Source organism: Melozone crissalis, unplaced genomic scaffold, assembly GCF_028551555.1.
Source record: "Melozone crissalis strain CALT ecotype California unplaced genomic scaffold, PUWL_Pcris_2 ptg000014l_1, whole genome shotgun sequence".
Classification (NCBI taxonomy): Eukaryota; Metazoa; Chordata; class Aves; order Passeriformes; family Passerellidae; genus Melozone; species Melozone crissalis.
Window position 1 is genome coordinate 8568487 of NW_026535792.1, and position 19662 is coordinate 8588148.

At 45.8% G+C, this 19662-nt stretch overlaps 1 protein-coding gene across 1 annotated transcript in view; it reads left to right on the forward strand.

Moving 5' to 3' along the window:
- The window catches only part of CEMIP (cell migration inducing hyaluronidase 1), an 89136-nt gene that overhangs the window by 56678 nt on the left and 12796 nt on the right, over positions 1-19662 (forward strand). The window contains exons 18-23 of the mRNA XM_054272701.1: positions 4003-4178; positions 4743-4952; positions 10011-10216; positions 15579-15648; positions 16520-16648; positions 17322-17407. Of these exons, the coding sequence (XP_054128676.1) occupies positions 4003-4178; positions 4743-4952; positions 10011-10216; positions 15579-15648; positions 16520-16648; positions 17322-17407 (877 nt within the window). The remainder of the gene's footprint in view (positions 1-4002; positions 4179-4742; positions 4953-10010; positions 10217-15578; positions 15649-16519; positions 16649-17321; positions 17408-19662) is intronic.

The window sequence follows — 19662 nt, forward strand, 5'->3', positions numbered from 1 at the left end:
CAGGTTTACATAGATGTTCATAAGGGTAGAGTTTGTGCCTGACTGCTGTTATGTCTATTTGCTGAAAACTTAATTTTCTATGTAAAAGTTGTGAATTGGAGGAATATTTGCTGATTAGGACATCAGGTTGTGCTGTGTGGCTCAAGGAGCCAGCCAGCTCACCCCAACCATGCTGAGTTACAGCCCTGTGGCTTAGGGATGCAACAGCAAACCCCAGCAAGATAATTCAGAATAATGAGGATCTGAAAGCTGCCAGCATGAACATTTGTTTGTTATTAAATATAAGCCATAGGGGCATTACCACCACTGATGACAAGTGCTCGGCAAAAATGATAAATCTGTCAGATCTGGGCTGGCATCTGCAATGAGTTGAACTGACATTAAAGATGCCTTGAAGGATTCACTGTCACTGGATTATGGGTTGAGCAGACAAATTGTGTTTGGAATTTGCCTTAAAAACTTGATTAGGAAACATCAAAAGACCATGAGGTACTGGGTCTTATCCCTAGAGAGCCCAAAGGAAAAGAAAAGACACTTTAAAAGAAAAAAAATACTCCAGGAGAATCCCAGCATTACTTATCTTCACCAAATCCAGACCTTCAAGTGCTGGTTTCACTTCTCAAAGGGAGATTTAGCAGTTTGAGCCATTTAGAGCCAAGGGATTTAGGAATGCATGAGTGTACCTGGGAGGGTTTTCTGAGAGATCTAACCCACCAGATCTGAGCACTCTTCCACATTTGCAGCAGTTGAAATAGTTTCAAAATCCCACCCTTCCCAGGTTTGATAAGGCCCAAGACCCAGGTTTTATGGCTGGCTTCACATGTGGCAGGTTTTCCTTTGTACCACTTGCTTTGAATTGCTTTGTTGACATAAGCATGCCCTTGCTGAATGGATCATCTTATGTTTATTTTAATGTACATTTCCTTTTAATAATTACCTTATCCTTACCAACAACTGACTTCAATAGTCACTGCCTTGAGTAATGAGCACAGGAATGTGCTCATATTTTGCTGAATCGAGACTTCCACCAGGCAAGCCCACGTATGAAGGAAATTCTCCCTGTGAATTGACGTTGTGCTGACTGGAGGCAGTGCTCTGACACATGCAGCAGCACAGCCAGGCTGCTTTTCCTGTGGCTCTGTGGTGGGGAGATGTGATCTGTGCCACTGCAAGGCTGTGTTCGGTTTAGATTACAGCATGGCACAAGGCTGGCAGGGCAGTCTCTGATCTGTGCCACTGCAAGGCTGTGTTTGGTTTAGATTACAGTATGGCACAAGGCTGGCAGGGCAGTCTCTGGCCATGAGGGGTGCAGCAAACCCTCACCCAAAGCAGGAGAAGGTGAATCAGTGGCCTCAGGGCTTGGTGGTGATTGGGAAATCACAGCCCTGCCTTTGATGCTGAAGCAGCAACACATCCCTCCCACTTTCAAAGCACAGGGTTGCCTTTTTAGCATCAAACCACTTCAGGGCCCGTTTGCAAACCCCTGGCTGGGGTTTGCCCTTGGTCAGATCTCAGATCTCCTGGCTGCTCTCTGGGAAGGCCCCATGTGCCAGCTGGGAGCAGCAGCCAAACTCCAAACTTGTGGCTCTGCTGCAGAGTGAGATGGTGTGAACTCCCTGAGCAGACTCTTCTGTGGGTTTTCTCCCTGCCCACCACCAGACATGCCCCAGGCAGTGCCACGTGTGTGTAAATGCCCCTCACAGTGCTCCAGGTCCCATGGGAAGTGCCCCATGCTGTAGTGCAGGTTCCCAGCACTCATTTACAGCACACAAGGGCTCCCGTGCCAGTCTGTCTCCCTAAAGCTCCTTTCAGCCCTGTTGCTGCAGGGAGCTTGAATTTCTGTCTGCCTTGAGAAGTGGTTTGTTTTTCAGAACTCTATTAAAGGACCTATTATTCAAAATCCGCTTTTACTCTGGAAGGGGATTGCTTTCCGTCTCTCCTTTTATCTCCAAACGTGTCAAATCAGCAAAAGCATGGAGTGAAAAACATGCACCCAAGAAGATATATTTAGAAACTGGTTAGTCCGTATTTAACATTCCTGTCAGTGCTTACCCTGTTTTGCATGTCTGGACTGGTGTTAAATTAAATTAAATACATGCAAGCATGACATTTATTATTCTAGAGCTCAGCACAGGAATAACAAAACTGCCTATCTAATTTCACTGCCACAAATCCTGGAGATGTGGCTTCAAATAGTATGTTCTTATGATTATCTAAAATCCTTCCTGCATTTCAGTAAATCAAGGAGAGGTCAGCTCTGGGGAAAACAGAAAAATAACAGCTTAAAAAAGGATCCATAAGGAGAAGGCTGTGCTCCTTTGCAGACTCACTCAAGACTCCAGCATGGGGTATCCTCATGTGGAGGGAACTCACTGCAGTGGCTTTTTCATGTATATGGATAAAGGAAGCAAAGCTGCTGTTTTTTGGGTGGGTTAAGTCTGGTTTTGGCCACACACCTGATGAGGCTCACTGGCTGCAGGGCAACAACACGGGCATGGGGAAGTTCAGTTCTTTCTATGGAGACAATTGAAAAAGTGGTTGAGGTGCAAATCCAGGGTCCCTTGCAGCCCTTCATTTCTGAGATGAGCAGGCAGCTCTTTGGCCACCACTACTCCCCTAGTTAACAGAGTGTTTTTCACAAGATGAGATGGTTTTGGAGGCAGAGGTGCACAGGCAGAAGGCACATTGTGGTGTGAACCCTGTCCCACAAGGCAGCAGTGGGAGAGCAGGTTGGAGCACTCACCCTTCCCAAACCCCAGTATTGCCATCAAATTACACTGCTTCCAGCTTCAGGAGAGGAGGGAGTGAATGGTGTTTGCTTATCTTTTTCATACATTCATAGCATCATATTTTGGTTAAAAATAATATTGGTTCAGTGTTCAAATTCCTCCCCTTGACTTGGCACTTCTGCTGAAGCATAAAGTGCTGTGCAGGGATAGCCAGGCTTCAGGCTTGCCATTTGTTTCTAATTAAGGATTTGAACGATTCAATGGAAATTAAATACATGCAAGTGTAGCATTCCTCAAAGTTCAGTGTTTACTTAAAGAGTTTATTACTTATTTTTACTGGAATAATACAGAATGGAGTCAGTAAGGTGAACCTTTTCCCAGCTGACTTTTCTTGCAAAAACCTGCAGAAGGAAGGAGGTAGTAGGAATATGTTTGAATGAAGTTACAGCAAAGAGATACTTTGCTTTCTAGACATCCCTACTGCCTGGACTTCCCCCCTTTGTAGTCAGGCCAGGGAAATTTTTCTGTGCTTTTAACCCCTCCATGGAGGAGGGTGTGTGTGGAAGATGTTATTAACAGCTTTGCTTGGCAAAGAAAGGCATGGCTTGGGGTAGATGGAAGATCCCATTGACTCTGACTGCAGTAGGGCAGGACGAAGCCTTGGGAGCAAGTTGGAGATGTGAGGGTAGATCTAAAATGGAGAGGTTTGGGAGGCCAGGGAGTTGGAGGTTTTACAGCCCACAGACTTGGTGAGGGGCTGATTGTCACAATTCCTACAGGGCTTTCTGCCCACTCTGCTCCTTACTGGCATCACCAGCCATGGTGTTAGCAGGATCTGGCTGATACTTGCCCAAGAGCAGTGCTGTGGGGTTTGAGCAGCTCCCCATGTCTCACTGTGGGAAATGCTGTGCTAACCTTGGTGATTTAGACTTTCCAGCAGCTGCATCATCAGGGCTTTTTTGCACTGGATGTTCATACACTGCTGCTTGTAATCCACAGTTCCTTTTCAAGGTAGGAAATGTGTTTTGTCTAACAGACTGTTGGTTTAACCCCCTGGACAAATGAAGCAACCCAAGACCAAAAATCCCACTTCCTCCATTGCAAACATCCCACCAAGCCTTGGTGTGACCTGTGCTCCAGCCTTCCCTCCTTTGAGGTGTCAGCCAGCACTTTGTGCTGACTCGGTTGCTCCTTTCATAAGCCCCACCACAGGAAGCCCAGGGAAGGCAGCAGCAGAGGCAGAGTAACCTGAGAGTGGATCTGGTTCCTTTAGGGAAGGCCACGTACCTGCACATGGGCGAGGTGGTGGACGGCGTGGACATGAGGGCAGAGGTGGGGCTGCTGAGCCGCAACGTGCTGGTGATGGGAGAGATGGAGCAGCAGTGCTACGAGTACAGCAGCAAGCTCTGCTCCTTCTTTGACTTCGACACCTTCGGGGGACACATCAAGGTGAGCCTGGAGCCCTTGGCTTTGTCCTTTGCTCCTTCCAGCCACGCCTTCACATAACAAGGGAGGCGAGACGCAGGAAGGGAAAAATTCCTCATCAGCCATTGAGCAAACAAGCTCTCTCCACAGTACAGCAGATCCACCCTCTGGCTGCTGCCTGTCCTTCAGCTTTGAAGTGTGTGTCATGCCCCTGCAGACATTGAGGCTGGTGATCAATATACCTGAGATAAATTCTCCACATTCCAATTCCAGTTTTCCCTAGATTTTTGTGGCACTTAGCCCAAGAAGTTTGATTTGAACCCAGCTGGCTAAAACACATGGAAAATGATAAATATAAATTGCTTTCCTTCTACAATTAAATGTGTCTGAGGCAGCAGTGGGGAAATCAAAGAGCAGCTCTGGTCTCCTTAGCCACCATGGCCCTCTCTCCCTCACCCTGCAGCCCCACACTCTCCTCCACACAGTAAATCCTTCAGCAGATACAATGCAGCCCTTTCTATGCCTGTGTTCCCTCTCCTTGCCCTCAACAGATTTTTTGTGTTTGTTGACTGTTCTTTTGTTCTCCAGATTGGTCTTGATTTTAAGGCTACCCACATTGAAGGCCTGGAACTGAAGTACATGGGGCAGCAGACAATGGGGCATTACCCCATTCATTTCCATATGGCTGGAGACGTGGATGAGAAGGGGGGCTACAACCCTCCAACCTATGTGAAGGACACCTCCATCCACCACACCTTCTCCCGCTGTGTCACAATCCATGGATCCAATGGTTTACTGGTAAGAAGTTCCAGTGTCTGCCTTTGAGATGAAGACAGCAGGGAAAAAACTTCCTCATAGCATGAATGCAGCTTAATTATTGCAGAGTGATGTGTTTTATTGTTAAAGCCAAAGCCTGACTCTTCCCACCCTGGATACACAAGGAGTATCCCAGCCTGCCAGTGTGGCACTGGGGGCTGTGTGTGACTCAGAGTGGGCAGAGCATTTGTCTGGGCACTGCAGACCAGCCCATCCCTAATGAGTGGTTGGATCTTTCTGCAGACGTGGAGTTTGCTATTTAAAGAGGATAATCAGAAGCTTTAAGTGTGTGCCTCATCTTTCCTGTAATAAAGGTTTGGGCTTGCAATGCCAGTCGTAGCATTAAGCACTCACAGAGCTGTGATTTGCTAGAGTTGCACTCCATAACAAGAAATCCTTTAGGATAAATCTCTAGAATGACTGATGGATACCAGACAAGTCACAGCACACCAGAGATATCAAGAACATGTTCAGATTCTCCCCAAATCTAGGGGTGCCTTTGTTTTTGGGGTAAGCATGCTGGACCTGTTGGTTGTGAGCAGAAAGGGACTTGTGGGTGATGTGATGATTAGAGGCTGTCTTAGGCATGGTGATCACAAAATTACAGCAGTTTTCTATTCTTGGAGAAGTAAGGAGGGGCATCAGCAGAACTGCTGCCCTGGAATTCCAGAGGGCAGAGTTTGGCCTGTTTGGGAACCTGGTTGACAGAGTGCCTTGAGAGGGCAGAAGAGTCCAGAGGGACTGGATGATCTTCAAGAAGCAAATCTTAAAGGTGCAGGATTTCTCTAGGCAAAGGACTCTCACTCATTCAGTGAAATAGCAGTGTATTCCAAAAGAAAAAAGTATATCCAAGCCCTGAAGAGGAGAATTTGTACTGTCAAGAGCCCTGCTGCTATATATAACAGAATTTTAAGTGGAAACATAATTGGCAGTTGTAACCTGGATGGTGACTGTGCATTAGGAGTTCATACCTCTGGAAGTGCCAACACTTGAAGGGAGAGTCCCAGGATAATTAAAATGCACAGAAGTTGAACAAAGGGCACTTAAATTGCAGTTCCAGAAGCAAACCAGCTTTTATCTGCTATTTATGAATCTGAGGTTTTGGGTTTGACCTCTGTCCTTCTAAGTTTATAACGTGATCTTGAAAACCTACCATGAACATGCTTCTGAAATGGAGAGACATTTCACTGTATAAATTATATAAGTCACTCAGGGTCATGTGGCATTTGCCCAGTCTGAAGCTGCCAGTAGAGGGGCTTGGTTCACAATGAATGTGCAGAGTTGGTTTGTGCCAAACCAAATACCCAGAGCCTGGCATTTTTCTTGTCAGTCAGAGGGATGGGTTCATGCAGAGAATTTGGAAATAGTTTTGTCCCTTGTGCTTTCTCTGGGCAACAACTGTGCCATGGGGGATCTGTGACATAGGAGTCTATGTGCTCAAACTTTTCCAGCTGAGGTGGCAAAGTGAAATTTAGACAGGCTGATATAACTGATGAAAGTGACCTGATTCTCTTGCTGTTATTGAACAACCACAATTCCCTAAATGATCATACTTTGCCTCTGTGACAAGGCACCCAAGAGAAATCTTGTAATTTAGGACATTATTTAGTCAATATAATCCTTCTTGATTTTAGTTTCTCAAAATGTGTGAATATGAAGATTTAGCTTTACTTGTTTTGGGTTTTTTTAACCTCATCATTATTGCTGATGGCTGAAAAGAAAGCCTCAGTGAATTAAAGCAATCTGATCAAGTTTGTTCAGTTGCATCACAGAAAATGTGCTCCAAATGTTGCATCACTTAGGTATTGTTCCATGGCTCTGATACACATCTGCAGTCAGCAGCTCCACACCTTGATCCATCAGGTGATCCCAGCACAATCTCCTCATCTGTTTTCTGACTCTCATTTCCTTCCTTTCCTCTTCCTTCTCCCCCAGATATATTCAAAGACACCCACATGGGTTTCTGATGACTGCAGTAGTTATTGTACACATTTCCCAGCTGCCTATTGTCTTTTTACTTGGGCAGCACCAGCTGTTTCTACATGCAGGAACACCACTCATGAAAACAGAGATGAGCTCTGTCTTTCCCCAGGTCACATCCATTCCCTCTGAGATCAGGTAGATCCAAAGTGTACTTTGCTGAGGGAAGATTTGCCTTAATGATGTGCACATTTTGGGAATAGCCATAAAAATTCTAGCTGGATTATTAAACCTCAGCATAGCACAGCACTGAATGATGTCCTTAACATTGAGCTCTTGATTTCAGAGCTGCTTCTTGCATGAGTGTTGCAGAGCCCCTGTGAAAATGTTTTTAATAAATGGGAGAGGGGCATCAGTTGTTTTATACTGTCATTAAAGGAGGCAGGTAATTTACATACAATTTCTCCTGCTTGCTTTGCTGTCACTTTTCTCATGTCACTTCAGAGATACTCATAGATTCTGAAAAGTCTAGGAGAAAAGAGTATCCAGTTATTTCTGATGACAGGTATTTTTCTGCGTGTCTGCACAGTCTGTTAGAAGTCTCTGTCTCAACATTAGCTCTCCTCATTGATGGGTTGCACTTGCCTGTAAATTCATATTAGCTGAGAGGCACAGAGAGTCCTTGTCTGTAGAAATTAGTTTCTCACCATAATTATTGTTTTAAAATGCAATAGTTACCCAATGTTTTCTGCAATATATTGGCCAAAAAACCACCTAGTTACACCACTGCAATCCCAGGGATAGAACTTTGCTCTGATTCCCATTCTCCATTGGATCCCTGTGTTCAAGCTAAAGTAGAAGCAGCCACTGGGGAAGGAAACTAAATGGGGGTCAGTAAAGTCTGGCAGGATCCAGGGGAGACCTGTACTGCATGGAATAAGAGGTTGTGCTATCTAACAGCTTCAGTGGTGTCTGCTTTTACTAACCCAGCTATGCTTCACAACAATTGTTTTGCCAGAAAGGGCATTATCTGGCTCTAAATTGCTCATGGTTAATGTAAGATTATGGACTATTAGCAAGGTTTTAATCAGAGAAAAAATTAAATACATTAGAAGAGTGATTCTGGAACAAGCATCTTGTTTGCTATGCAAGCATTTCAGCAGTGGGCTTGTGCATGAAATAAGTCAGAGGTGACTGAGAGATGGCCTGTGGGGAAATAATCAATCAAAGAGAAGGTGACAAATGCCTAAGGGACCAGATCCCTGGCTCTAACTCCCTCTTGTTCCGTGGGCTTTCAGGGATGAGTTAGGAGAGCAACAGGCATTGGCTCTGAGCCTCTCACCCTGCTCTGTTCTCTCTCACTGCTCTGGGAGATGTGATTCCCTGGGATAGCATCCCATGCTTGGCCCCTGCTGAGTCTGGTCACTGCAGTGTTCCATGCCCCTGTCCTGGTGCAATGTTGTGCCAGCTGGAAAGATAAATGGCTCAAGTGGCAAACATTTCTCTAGGGAAACTGCCTCCATCATCTAAATGTCCCAACACCATTGCTTATGTGCCTTTTTGGTATTACTGTCCTGTGAGAGAAAGCTGATAGGATTTGGTGGCAGTTTCTATGGAATTCTGATATCTCTGTGGTTAAAAGACTTCCTCTACATGTTGGAAACCTTCTTCTGAGTGTTACTCATTCTCTTGAAATGTTCTGTCCTGTAAACTTTTGTCGTAACAAGGCTGGGATAGGTAATTCTTCTTTAGTATATATGTTTTACACCTAAATAAAGAAGGCTAAACCTTGCAAAATATATAATTTATTAGAATGGGAAGTTAACAGTGAATTTCAGTGAGGTAGCTTAATGGAATGTACCATTTTTGCAGGTCATTTTAGCAGTGTTTAATTGGCTGTGATGACTTGTGCTCAGAGATTTGAGTATTTACACTGCAACATGGATGCTACATAATAGAAGTCTGTATGGTTGTAAGCCAGTAATAGATTTGGCAAGCAAAGTGTTTGTTCTCGTGTGAAAACATATTTGTAATCATTTCAACACTAATACTGGGATTTTATTTGAAATTGGTGCTCCTTGCCCCAGGAATGAGGTGTGAAGGTGACAAAGAAGTCTCAAGCCTGTTTACAAAAGCAATTCAAGCACTTGGATGCCCATGTACTTGGTCTCTCCAAGTGACACCATGATGAACAGGGCTTCTATCAGGGTTAATGCTGTCCCTTGTCCCCTGACAATTACTGTTCCATCAGAAGCCTTTAGAGGAACACTTCTGTGGCAGATTAACCTTTGTTGGGGAGGTTTCCTGAGTCCAAGGTGATTGATGAGTGGTGACTGATGGGAGCAGCAAGGAAAGAGCCCAGGAGATCCAGACCTTGCCCTGGTCGATGGAGACCTGACATTAATTTTCTATATCCCAGATATATCCACTGACAACTGATTTGCTGCTTCCCATCCTGTCCCATCCTTAGGCTTCAAGCTCACATTCCTGCTCTCAGATATTCAGAACAACACTGTTGTTCTGCCCAACCAGCAGTGTCCTGATGTTACCAGCATCCAAACCAAAACCAGAGCAGCACTGATTAACACCAGCTGATTTGTCTCAGGGTCAAGCAAAGCTTCTGTCAACAGCTTGAAGAAAAAGATCACATTAAAAATAAAGCAAGCCAGCCTGTCTGGAAAACAAATTTCTGCCTCTCTGATAGCCTGGAAAAATATTTTTCATCTCAGCTGCATTTTTGAGCTGCATTTTATGTAGCTGCCCATGTAACTCCACATGAAGATGAATGAGCCCAGATGTGATTTGAACATCTAATTCCTCTCCTCATCCCCCACCTTGTGTTTTTTCCAGCCTCATGCTAAGACAGTCTCTGATTTCTCAGGCAAACAAAGGAATGGAATGAGCATTTCCTAGGTGATGACAAATTCTAATTAAGTGTTAGAGTTATTGCTTTGACTATAAGCTCTGAAGGGCTGAGAGGAATCTTGCTTTTGGTTTTGGTTCTAGATCTTGAGTTCAAAAGGGAACTGAGGCTCCTACGTGCCATCACACTAAGTTTGTTCTAATTGTGCAGTGGCTGAGCATAAAACCTCAACACTGACCCTTGTTTTGTTCATGCAGGTGAAGGATGTGGTGGGTTATGACGCCCTAGGCCATTGTTTCTTTACGGAGGATGGACCAGAGGAGCGCAATACATTTGAGCACTGCCTGGGGCTGCTGGTGAAGCCCAGCACCCTGCTCCCCTCCGACCGCGACAGCAGGATGTGCAAGCTGATCACTGAGGGAGCTTACCCAGGCTACATCCCTAAGCCCAGGCAGGACTGCAGGTGAGTGGGAGCCTTCTCTCTTCTCTTCTCTTCTCTTCTCTTCTCTTCTCTTCTCTTCTCTTCTCTTCTCTTCTCTTCTCTTCTCTCCATCTCCATCTCCATCTCCATCTCCATCTCCATCTCCTCCATCTCCCTCTCCTTGCAGGACTTAGCCATAACAGACAGCATTCTGTGTATGGGATTATGTAGATGTCTGTAGGGGTCTGGGCTCTTTGTCCCAAATTTGGGAGAGCAGTTTCCTTGGGGTCTTTATCCTTGTGCTATTCAGATGCCTACAGACCTAGGGCTAACTTTTTACTTTTAACTTTTTTCATAAAGTCCATTAAGATGGTTGCTACCTAAATCTTTCTTTCAAAGTGTGCAAGCCCTGCCTGTGCTTTGTAGAGTCTTGAACCATCATTTTGCTGATGGCTTAGCAAAAAGTTGCTGAGTTCAGAGTGGGCCATGTTCTGACATTCGTGCTCATCTCAAATGGCAGCTGATTTTGAAAAGATTTCAGTATTACCCATTTTGTCCTCAGAACAAGCTGAGGTTTTGTTCAAACTGAGATATTTTTAACTTTTTAGTTTGGCCTGGGAGAGAGAGGAATTCATGCAATGCTCTTTTTCACATCTGCGTTTGTTTATAAAATACACCTAATGTCCCTATTCTTAAAATAAGGGTTAATTAGCCAATGTGCTCATTTTCCACTGATAATTTGTTTATTAGTCGTAGGGACATATTTTTTGTGTAATTTTGAACACTGTTGCATGTATGAGTGCTTTCTAATGGAAAGGTGTTATGGTACTTTGATCTGCCCTGTCTTCCTTTATAAAAGAATTCAAGATCTGGTCAGAAAAAACAGCTCAGCTTGTTTTGCACTGGGCTCATCCAGCCTGGAAGTGCATGAGAACACCAACACTAATCCCAGTGCAGAGACAGGGGATGAGCACCAGCTGTGGCTCCATCAGCTTGGGAGAGGCAGGCAGGGAGCTGCTGCTCGGAATTCAAACAAAGGATTGTGCCAAATGACACTGTAACCTGCCTAATCCATGTGGCTCTGAAGAACAGATTAGGCTGAAAGGCAGGTCGCTGTGGAAATACTGTCCTTGCCCTTGCCTACACAGCAGGAGGTGGTCTATAAATAATCCAAATTTGTTTATTTCTAGGCCAGTCCCACCCCCAAAATAGAAAAATTTTGCTGTTTTGATGATAAAGTCAGACAAACGGAAGTGCATCAGCAAAATCAGTTGGCCTAAAGCCCCTAAGAAGTCCTTCAGGCAAGAAAAAAATAGACATAAAGGTTCCACAGGTTCATATCCTGCAGAAGGGCAAATATCACCCAGCAGATTTAGGGGCCAGTCTGCTGGCTGTAAGTGCTGGATGCCTGTTGGTTAACAAATTCTGTATGTCACAGGATGGACAGTGATGGATGGATTGATCTGTCCTCCTTGATGGGAATCTGTTACTGCGCCTGAGTGGGTCGCTGCTGGTGAGAGAGAGACGGTGAATCTTGTTGCTTGATCAGAAGGCTGGATTTATTGATATATGATATAAAATACATTATGACTATACTAAATAGAATAAAGAGAGAAGTTGCAGATGCTTGCTAAGCCAAGAATAGAAAAAAAAGAATCCCAAACAAAGTTGTGCCCAGGGACTCGGTCCCCTGGCTTGCTCTTGTGATTGGCCCTCAATTATAAACATACAAACATGAGCCAATCAAGGTGTCCCTGTTACATTCCACAGCAGCTGATAACAATTGTTTACATTCTTCTTCTGGGGCCCTCAGCTTCCCAGAAAATGCAGAAATCTGAAAGAAAGGATTTCTGTGAAAAAATGTCTGCGACATCTCACCTTTCTAAATTGTATAAAATAAAAAAAATGCTGATGTGGAATGAACAGGAAATTTCTTCACCTGTAAAATATACAATACTAACAAATCACTAAAACAATCCTATAATCTAAGAAAATGCAAAAAACAATGCAAAGAGAATTCAAGTCCATGCAGCTGAGTTTCAGGAACAGTCCATCAGCTGAAGTTGTTTCTTTTGGACATCTGAGAGTCCTTTTCGGTCCTGAAAACAAACTTGCTGCAAAAGGAATCCTATCAATAGTTATCAAAAAACCATTGACAGTCATAACACAATTTTAAACAGTTTGTGGAATGTCCTTTCTGGCCCTTCAATGCTTCAGAGCTGCTGCCCGCTATTTTCAATCTTTTTTATTTAATTTAAATTTTTTTTTTTTTTTTTTTTTTTTTTTTTTTTTTTTTTTTTTTTTTTTGATTGAAGAGCAAAAGAGCAGAAGCCGAGCAGAGCAGTGCCAGAGAAGGAAAGGCCCTGGGGGCCCTGGCCCATGCTGGACCAGGAACCCCAAAACTGGCTCACAAAGGGGGGACCAGGGCCTGTCGGATAGACCACAACCCCCAGAAACATCAGGAGGCCAAATGCTGGCCCTGGCCCAGAAACTTTCTCAGCCCAATGGCCCAGGCCAAACCCATAAGGCAGGCTCTGCATTCCCGCAGGCCTGAACCCTGCTGCCAGCACAATGGCAGCACGGGTAGTGAGACGCTTCCTTTCCCCAAAACCACTGAGGCATGCCAGCAGTGAGGAAATAGAAGCCTTCCCCAGCAATCCCATCTGGGGTCTGGAGATGTTTGTTTCCCACAGCAAACCAGCTATGGTCTCCTCCAGCTGTGCCATCTTCCCCTGCACTGCATCGGGTTTGTCTCTCATCCGCCCCGTGGCATCACCATCCCCATCCCCTTCGGGCTGGGGATCAGAGGCAGGGCTCTCGGGATGCACCTGCCCCCCCATGCCACTAGGACGCAGGAGAGGCGGCAGCCTCCATGGGACAGCAACCGAAACACCACCCCCCAAACCACCGAGCTTGAAAGCCGGCAGCCGGGCTGCCGCAAGAGTCAGCTGGCGGGCAGCCCCCGCTCCACCGAAGGAGAGACCCCCGGCCGGGGCAGCTGCTGGGGCAGCCGGTCCGGGACGGTCCGGGCTCGAACCAGCCGCCGGTGCCATGGCAGTCTCTGACGCCGACACGGAGGACAGAGCCTCCGACAACGCCAGAGCCGCTGGAGCGGCCAGTCCGAGCGGCGAGGGGGGGGCCGGAACTGGGGAGGGAACCGCGCTGAGCGTGGGATCCGCCGCGGGCCGCCCCGAGGGTCCCGAGGGTCCCGCGGATTCGGGGCCGTCTCCAACATCGTCCTGAACAAGGACTGTCTTGGCTTGAGGCGGTGAGGAGGCCGAAGGAAGCGGCGGCAGGCACGGCACAGGCAACAGTGGAGCCGGGAGAAGCGGCGGAGCATCGCTGTTGCTTAGCAACAGCTCAAGCACAGGAAGTGCTGTCTCTTCTGCCTTCTCCGACGCTGAGCCGGAAGCTGGAGACGCATCCTCGTCGTTGCCTAGCAACAGCTCAGGGGGCGGGGAGGCCGGTGAAACCGCGGGCGGGACAGCCTGGAGAGGCGGAGACGGGATCTCCTGGAGTGACGGCTCTGGCAGGACCGGAGAAACATCAGAGACCGGTGCCGCCCCCATGGCTGAAGGCGGAGTCTGAGAGGCCGGCGCTGGCTTGAGCGGCCACTCCCATCCCCCCGGAGAGAGAGAAGGGGGGGAAGGAGAAAACTCCATCTGAGCATGCTCCGGAGCAAGAGTGAAAAAAACTTCTTCGCCCAGCGAAGTTTCAGCCCCCCCCGCCGCGAAGCAGGGCGGGGGGAAAAGCCCAAAGTCATCACCCACCGGGTCTTCTGCCAAGGAGGGGGGAAACGGTGCCTGGCCATAACAATTAGAAATCCATTGGAAACAAGCTGTTCTGCGTTTCAGAAGTGGGAAAAGCTGTATAAATGCTGGGTAGATAGAAGGCAGGACACGTCCCTGGCTCCAGACGAACTGGAAAATGGAGTCCATGCACTCCCAGACAAAAGCATCTAAAGCGTACAGGACATCAGTAAAGAACCCAAAAAGCTTTGCCCATCTAAAGAATTTATAGAGATCTGTTTCTGACAAAAAGCAACCATCTTCTCTAGACCAATGGTTCCAGAGGGCTATAAGTTTCTCCTCTGAAGGGGAGAATTGAATCTCTTCTGGCAAGGCATGTGTCTGCCATACAAACAGCCACAAGCTACGAAGGGCTGGTTCATCAGGGATAGAAAAGCCCACAGTACCTTTTGAAAGAGTCCAGCTTGCTCTGGCCAGCTCCACAGGTCTGCTGCTCTTTTCCATCATCTTTCCTGAAGGTTTTCCAGAAGAAGGTTCTGTTGTGGTTAGCCTTGGCTGTGAACTCTGTCCAAATCAGACAGTTCTTCAGCTCCTGGCTTGAATCCACTTCTGTGGTCGCTTCAAAGCAACCATCAAATGCTACACATACAGGATTTTTACCCAGTGCAGCAATTTTGCTCCTCTGGTCTTATCAAATTAATTTTTGCTCTGACACGAGGGGTCACCAGATGTTACTGCGCCTGAGTGGGTCGCTGCTGGTGAGAGAGAGACGGTGAATCTTGTTGCTTGATCAGAAGGCTGGATTTATTGATATATGATATAAAATACATTATGACTATACTAAATAGAATAAAGAGAGAAGTTGCAGATGCTTGCTAAGCCAAGAATAGAAAAAAAAGAATCCCAAACAAAGTTGTGCCCAGGGACTCGGTCCCCTGGCTTGCTCTTGTGATTGGCCCTCAATTATAAACATACAAACATGAGCCAATCAAGGTGTCCCTGTTACATTCCACAGCAGCTGATAACAATTGTTTACATTCTTCTTCTGGGGCCCTCAGCTTCCCAGAAAATGCAGAAATCTGAAAGAAAGGATTTCTGTGAAAAAATGTCTGCGACAGGAATCTTTCAGTTGAGAGTCTTTTATGTGCACTAGACAAATGGAATGCTTTTGTCCCAAAAGAAATGTGCAGGAGGGCGGGAGCAAATCAAGTTAATCAATCCCAGCAGCTCTTGGAACAGGCAGATATGGGGGAACACTTGGTGGGCAATTCATTGGTTTCCTTGATTAAACAAGTCTCTAATGAACCCAAGGGCTTATGTGGGGGCAAAGTTCTTTTCTGTGACTTGTGCAACAACATATTTACCTTATCATAAACCATGATTGACATCTGACAGCTTCATAGCAGGCTTGGAATTGCAGTTGAAATTCCTCATTTAATATGTGGTGTTTTAAAAGATAAGACCATGTTCTCTATCAAACCACAGAGGACATGAGGTATGAGAAGAGAAGGAAAAAACACATTCCTCTTGCCCCTGGGCAAGGCCCCTTATCTGGGGAGGTATCAGCCCTGTCTGCACTGGGGGAGTTTATGGGTGACTCTGGTATGTGCTCAAAGTGTCATTTTCATGTCATTCTTTGTTTTTCTGACCTGCAGTGCTGTGTCAACCTTCTGGATAGCCAACCCACACAACAACCTTATAAACTGTGCAGCTGCTGGATCTGAAGTGAGTGCACAAGTTTCTTATTTGGTAACAGCCCAGGCCAGTGACAGTCCCACAAGGCAGAGGGAGGCTCTCACTGGAATAAAACCTGCTTTTGTGACACAGGCATTTTAAATTTGCTTGATGGAGACACACATTAATGTGGCTGGTGCCACCAATAAAAAGAATGGTTTTACTTTTGCACCAAACTTCTTGTCACTTGCTGTTTCTAGAGCTAGATTTAACAAAATTCCACAGTGTGCAGCCTGAATAAATTAAATAAATGTGACTGTGGAGTCTCAGAGAAGCCTTTAGCAATTATGTTGTTGATTGCAGTACAGTAATGGTGCTCTGAAATTTCAGGCAGCCCTAATGCTAATTCCACAGACATTTTTGGTCACATCAGGAGCCCTTATTGTCCTGAGAAGACATAAAAACAAGAAAACAGAGAGGTGTGGTCTTTCCAAAACTTTCAAATCTTGGGTACCTGTATTAGGGCTCCTTATTAAATTTTTAGGCAACTAAACAAAAATTATTTGATTTTTAAGTTTGGAAAGTCTCGCTTATGCTCCAGTATTGATGCCAAAACTTAACCTGAGGCATCCTGAAGATCAGAAGGGTGAATATCGATGTTCATTTGCGTTAAACTCTTACATGGGATACAATGTTCTTGCATCTTCATGTGCGTTAAACTCTTCATGTGCGTTAAACTCTTACATGGGTTACAATGTAAGAGCAAGTTCATGTGTGTTAAACTCTTCATGTGCGTTAAATTCTTTGTGTGCGTTAAACTCTTCCATAGAGCGTTACATGGATCAATGGCTGTGGTTTGTCCTGAAATCCCCGGGCCTATGTTCTTGTCAGCAAAGTCTCAGCTGTCCCTTCTCTCTCTCAGGAAACAGGCTTTTGGTTTGTGCTGCACCACGTGCCCACAGGCCCCTCGGCAGGCATGTACTCCCCTGGCTACTCAGAGCACATGCCCATGGGGAAATTCTCCAACAACCGCGCGCACTCCAACTACCGGGTGAGTCTGCAGCAATGGGAATGCTGCCCTCAAATCAAACCCCATCCCTCCCTCCAGCTCCACAAGCTATTAGTGCCTGTGCCTTCTGTTCCCTTGGAGCTCTGCAGCTCTGCTTGTTTGTGGCTCAGATAAGGCAGCTCGCGGGAGTGCTCGCGGCCAGCTGGCACCTGCTCTGCTTGGCACTTGGGCATCCAGAGCGGCTCTCCCCTCTGCTCAGGCTGCTTCCCTGCCTCTGTGCTCCTGAAATACTGCCTCCAGGAGCATCTGCTGGCAGCCTGTCTAATGATGCACCTCAGCTGCCAATGCTGGCAATTACCTGAACAGCTTCTGGAGGGATAAACACGGCCGCTGTGTCTAATCACTGTCTCTGCTGATTTGCTCCTTAGCGTGCCATGTTGTGTTACTGAGGGTTTTAGACTGAAGCTGAAGTTTAGGTGTGTGGGAATACATGCAATTATGAGAAAAGTGCAGCTTTGGAAATTTGCAGCAATTTTGGGGGTTATATGAAAGTCTGGGTAGTCCTGGCAGCCCTCTGTTTCGCATGCTATTGACAGAAGCTGTTCTTAGCATCATGGGGGTGACTTTGGCTTAGAACAATTGGGAGTAGAGTCTGGAGATGGAAAGAGCTGTAAAATTTATATACTGTGATAATTGCATTTCTGTTTTCCTTTAGGCTGGAATGATCATCGATAATGGTGTTAAAACCACCCCAGCCTCTGCCAAGGACAAGAGACCTATCCTGACACTGATTTCTGGGAGGTAAAGTGTTTTGCATAGCTTTATTTGGAAAAGACTTCTCTAAAACACTGACTGAAAACTGTGAATTTGCCCCAGGCAAGCTCACAGGGATCATTGCAATGCCTTTGGAATGGCTCTTTTTGAGGAAAGGGTCTTCACTTAGATACCCCTTGCCATTTCTGACTTCATCTCTCCATTCTCCTTTATAAGGGACCCTCAACACCCACACCCTTCTGGGTTCATCCTTGTTCTTTAGCTCTGAGCTGAGCTGGCTTGGATATCACATCTGCTGTAGGGTGTTCCATTGATTTTTGAATTTTTTAGATAAGGAAGAAAATTCACTGCCTGGTCAGCAGTCCCTCTGGGCAGGAGTTCCTGCAAGAGTTTCTTAGAACTAAGAAATTTCAGTATTCCTTGGGAATGCTATTAATTTTGTTCATTCTTTTAGAACCTGCTTGAACAGGGAGCGCTTATGCCATGCTTTGATTTTACATTTCAGTCCAGTTCCAAATTTGACACTGCAGTAACAATCACAATTAAATACACAGAGCTATTCTCCATTTCTGCTGCTGTGCACAGCCTCTCTGTGGTCTAATGGAGTAATTTAGAAATAATGGAAACATCTCTGTAGACTGGATCATATCAGCAGACCTAGTGTGGTCTGGTGGCTTCTGAGAACCCACTCCCTCCCCAGAGCTGGCCCCAGAGGAGGCTGATGAAAGGGCTGCACTTGCACCCTTATATCTCATCAGAGGTTGAGTCTGGCTCTTAGTTACCAACCCCCAGACATGTAAAAGGACTTAAATATTCTCAAATTTCATAGTTTCTTTCCTAACAGACCAATTGCCTCCAGTTGCACCCTAACCTACATTCCCCCACAACTGCATTTCTTGACAGAAGAAACCATGTAAAGAGGAGAAACCTGTTGAAAGCCTCTGCTCAGCAAGGGAGAATGACAACTCTATCTCCTTCTCATCTCTGGGGTGTGGGTTACCCAGACCACTGTAGTAAGCATTACTGGGGTGGGATCCATCTTCCTTCCCAGGGGAGCCCAGCCAGGAGCTCAGATATCAGTTATCCACATCAACCTAGCTAGCAGCTGATGCTAAAAGATGTTCAAAAGGGAATGTTATTTACATTATTCAAATGCTCAGTTAATTGAAGTGATTAATTCAATGGTAAAAGTAGCTGCTAAAAAAATAATTTAAGAGCAGCCTGCTCTTGGGAGTCTGATGCTGCTTTTCCAAGCAGCTGAACACGTGCCTTGGGGAGCTGCCTGCTGCCACAGGCGCAGTTAGTGGTTAGAAAAGGCAATTTCTCCCCTTGCCATACAAGGGCAGGAATGGCCCTTGGAAGGCAAACAATTCATAATGCACTCGTGGTTGTGCTCGGGGATTACCCAGCAGCACAAACTGCAGCTCAGATTATTTATTACATTTTCCACCTTTCACGTGACAAGACTGAACTGAATAAATGACTGAAGTTGGGCTGGCTGGAGCAAACTGTGAGCTAGGCTGGACAGTGACAGAATTGGAGAGATTATTCTGCATTCAGTAACAGCATTAAATGTCCAAGTCAAATTCTGGACCCTGTAGTTATCATGGATGTGAATGAAATTGGAATCCATCTCAAAATATCTGTACTTAACAATGCCTGGGGAATTCACAAGAGCTGATACTAAATCTGTCTCTGAAAGTAAATTCACAGTGATGAAGCTGCCAAAGCAATATTCATTTATTGGAACCCTATCAGCCTGATGCTCAGTTTTAGATTGATATGATGGCTTATTAAGCAAAGCAAAGTGCTATTGAATATCTGTTAGCAATTTGACAGCTTGGCCTCGCTATCCATGGTGAGGAATGAATTTTAATCTCTGGACCATCCATTGCTGGCACTGAGTTGGATACTCATCTGTCAGGTTTTCTAAGCTGTGCAGTGTGATGGAGGATGCTCCTCCAACAGCAGAAAGAAGCCTCAGGACAGGGGAAATGACAGCCAAGCTCAGCATCACCTTGCTCAGATCCTGCGGCCCAAGCAGTGGCTCTCAGGGAGCAACTGAGGGCACACATTGCTGCAGTTTCTGCTTCTGTCTGCTTTTTTTCACCAAATCAGGCCAATATTTCATCATACTGAGAACTTCAGGGTCACTAAATCTTGTACGTGTGTCCTGTGTAGTGGGAGTAGTGAAGGACATACTCTCAGCCCCTCTCCAAGATTTTCAAATTCCTTTCCACAGCAAGAAAAATTTGGCAGTGGTACTCATGGCCACACTATAG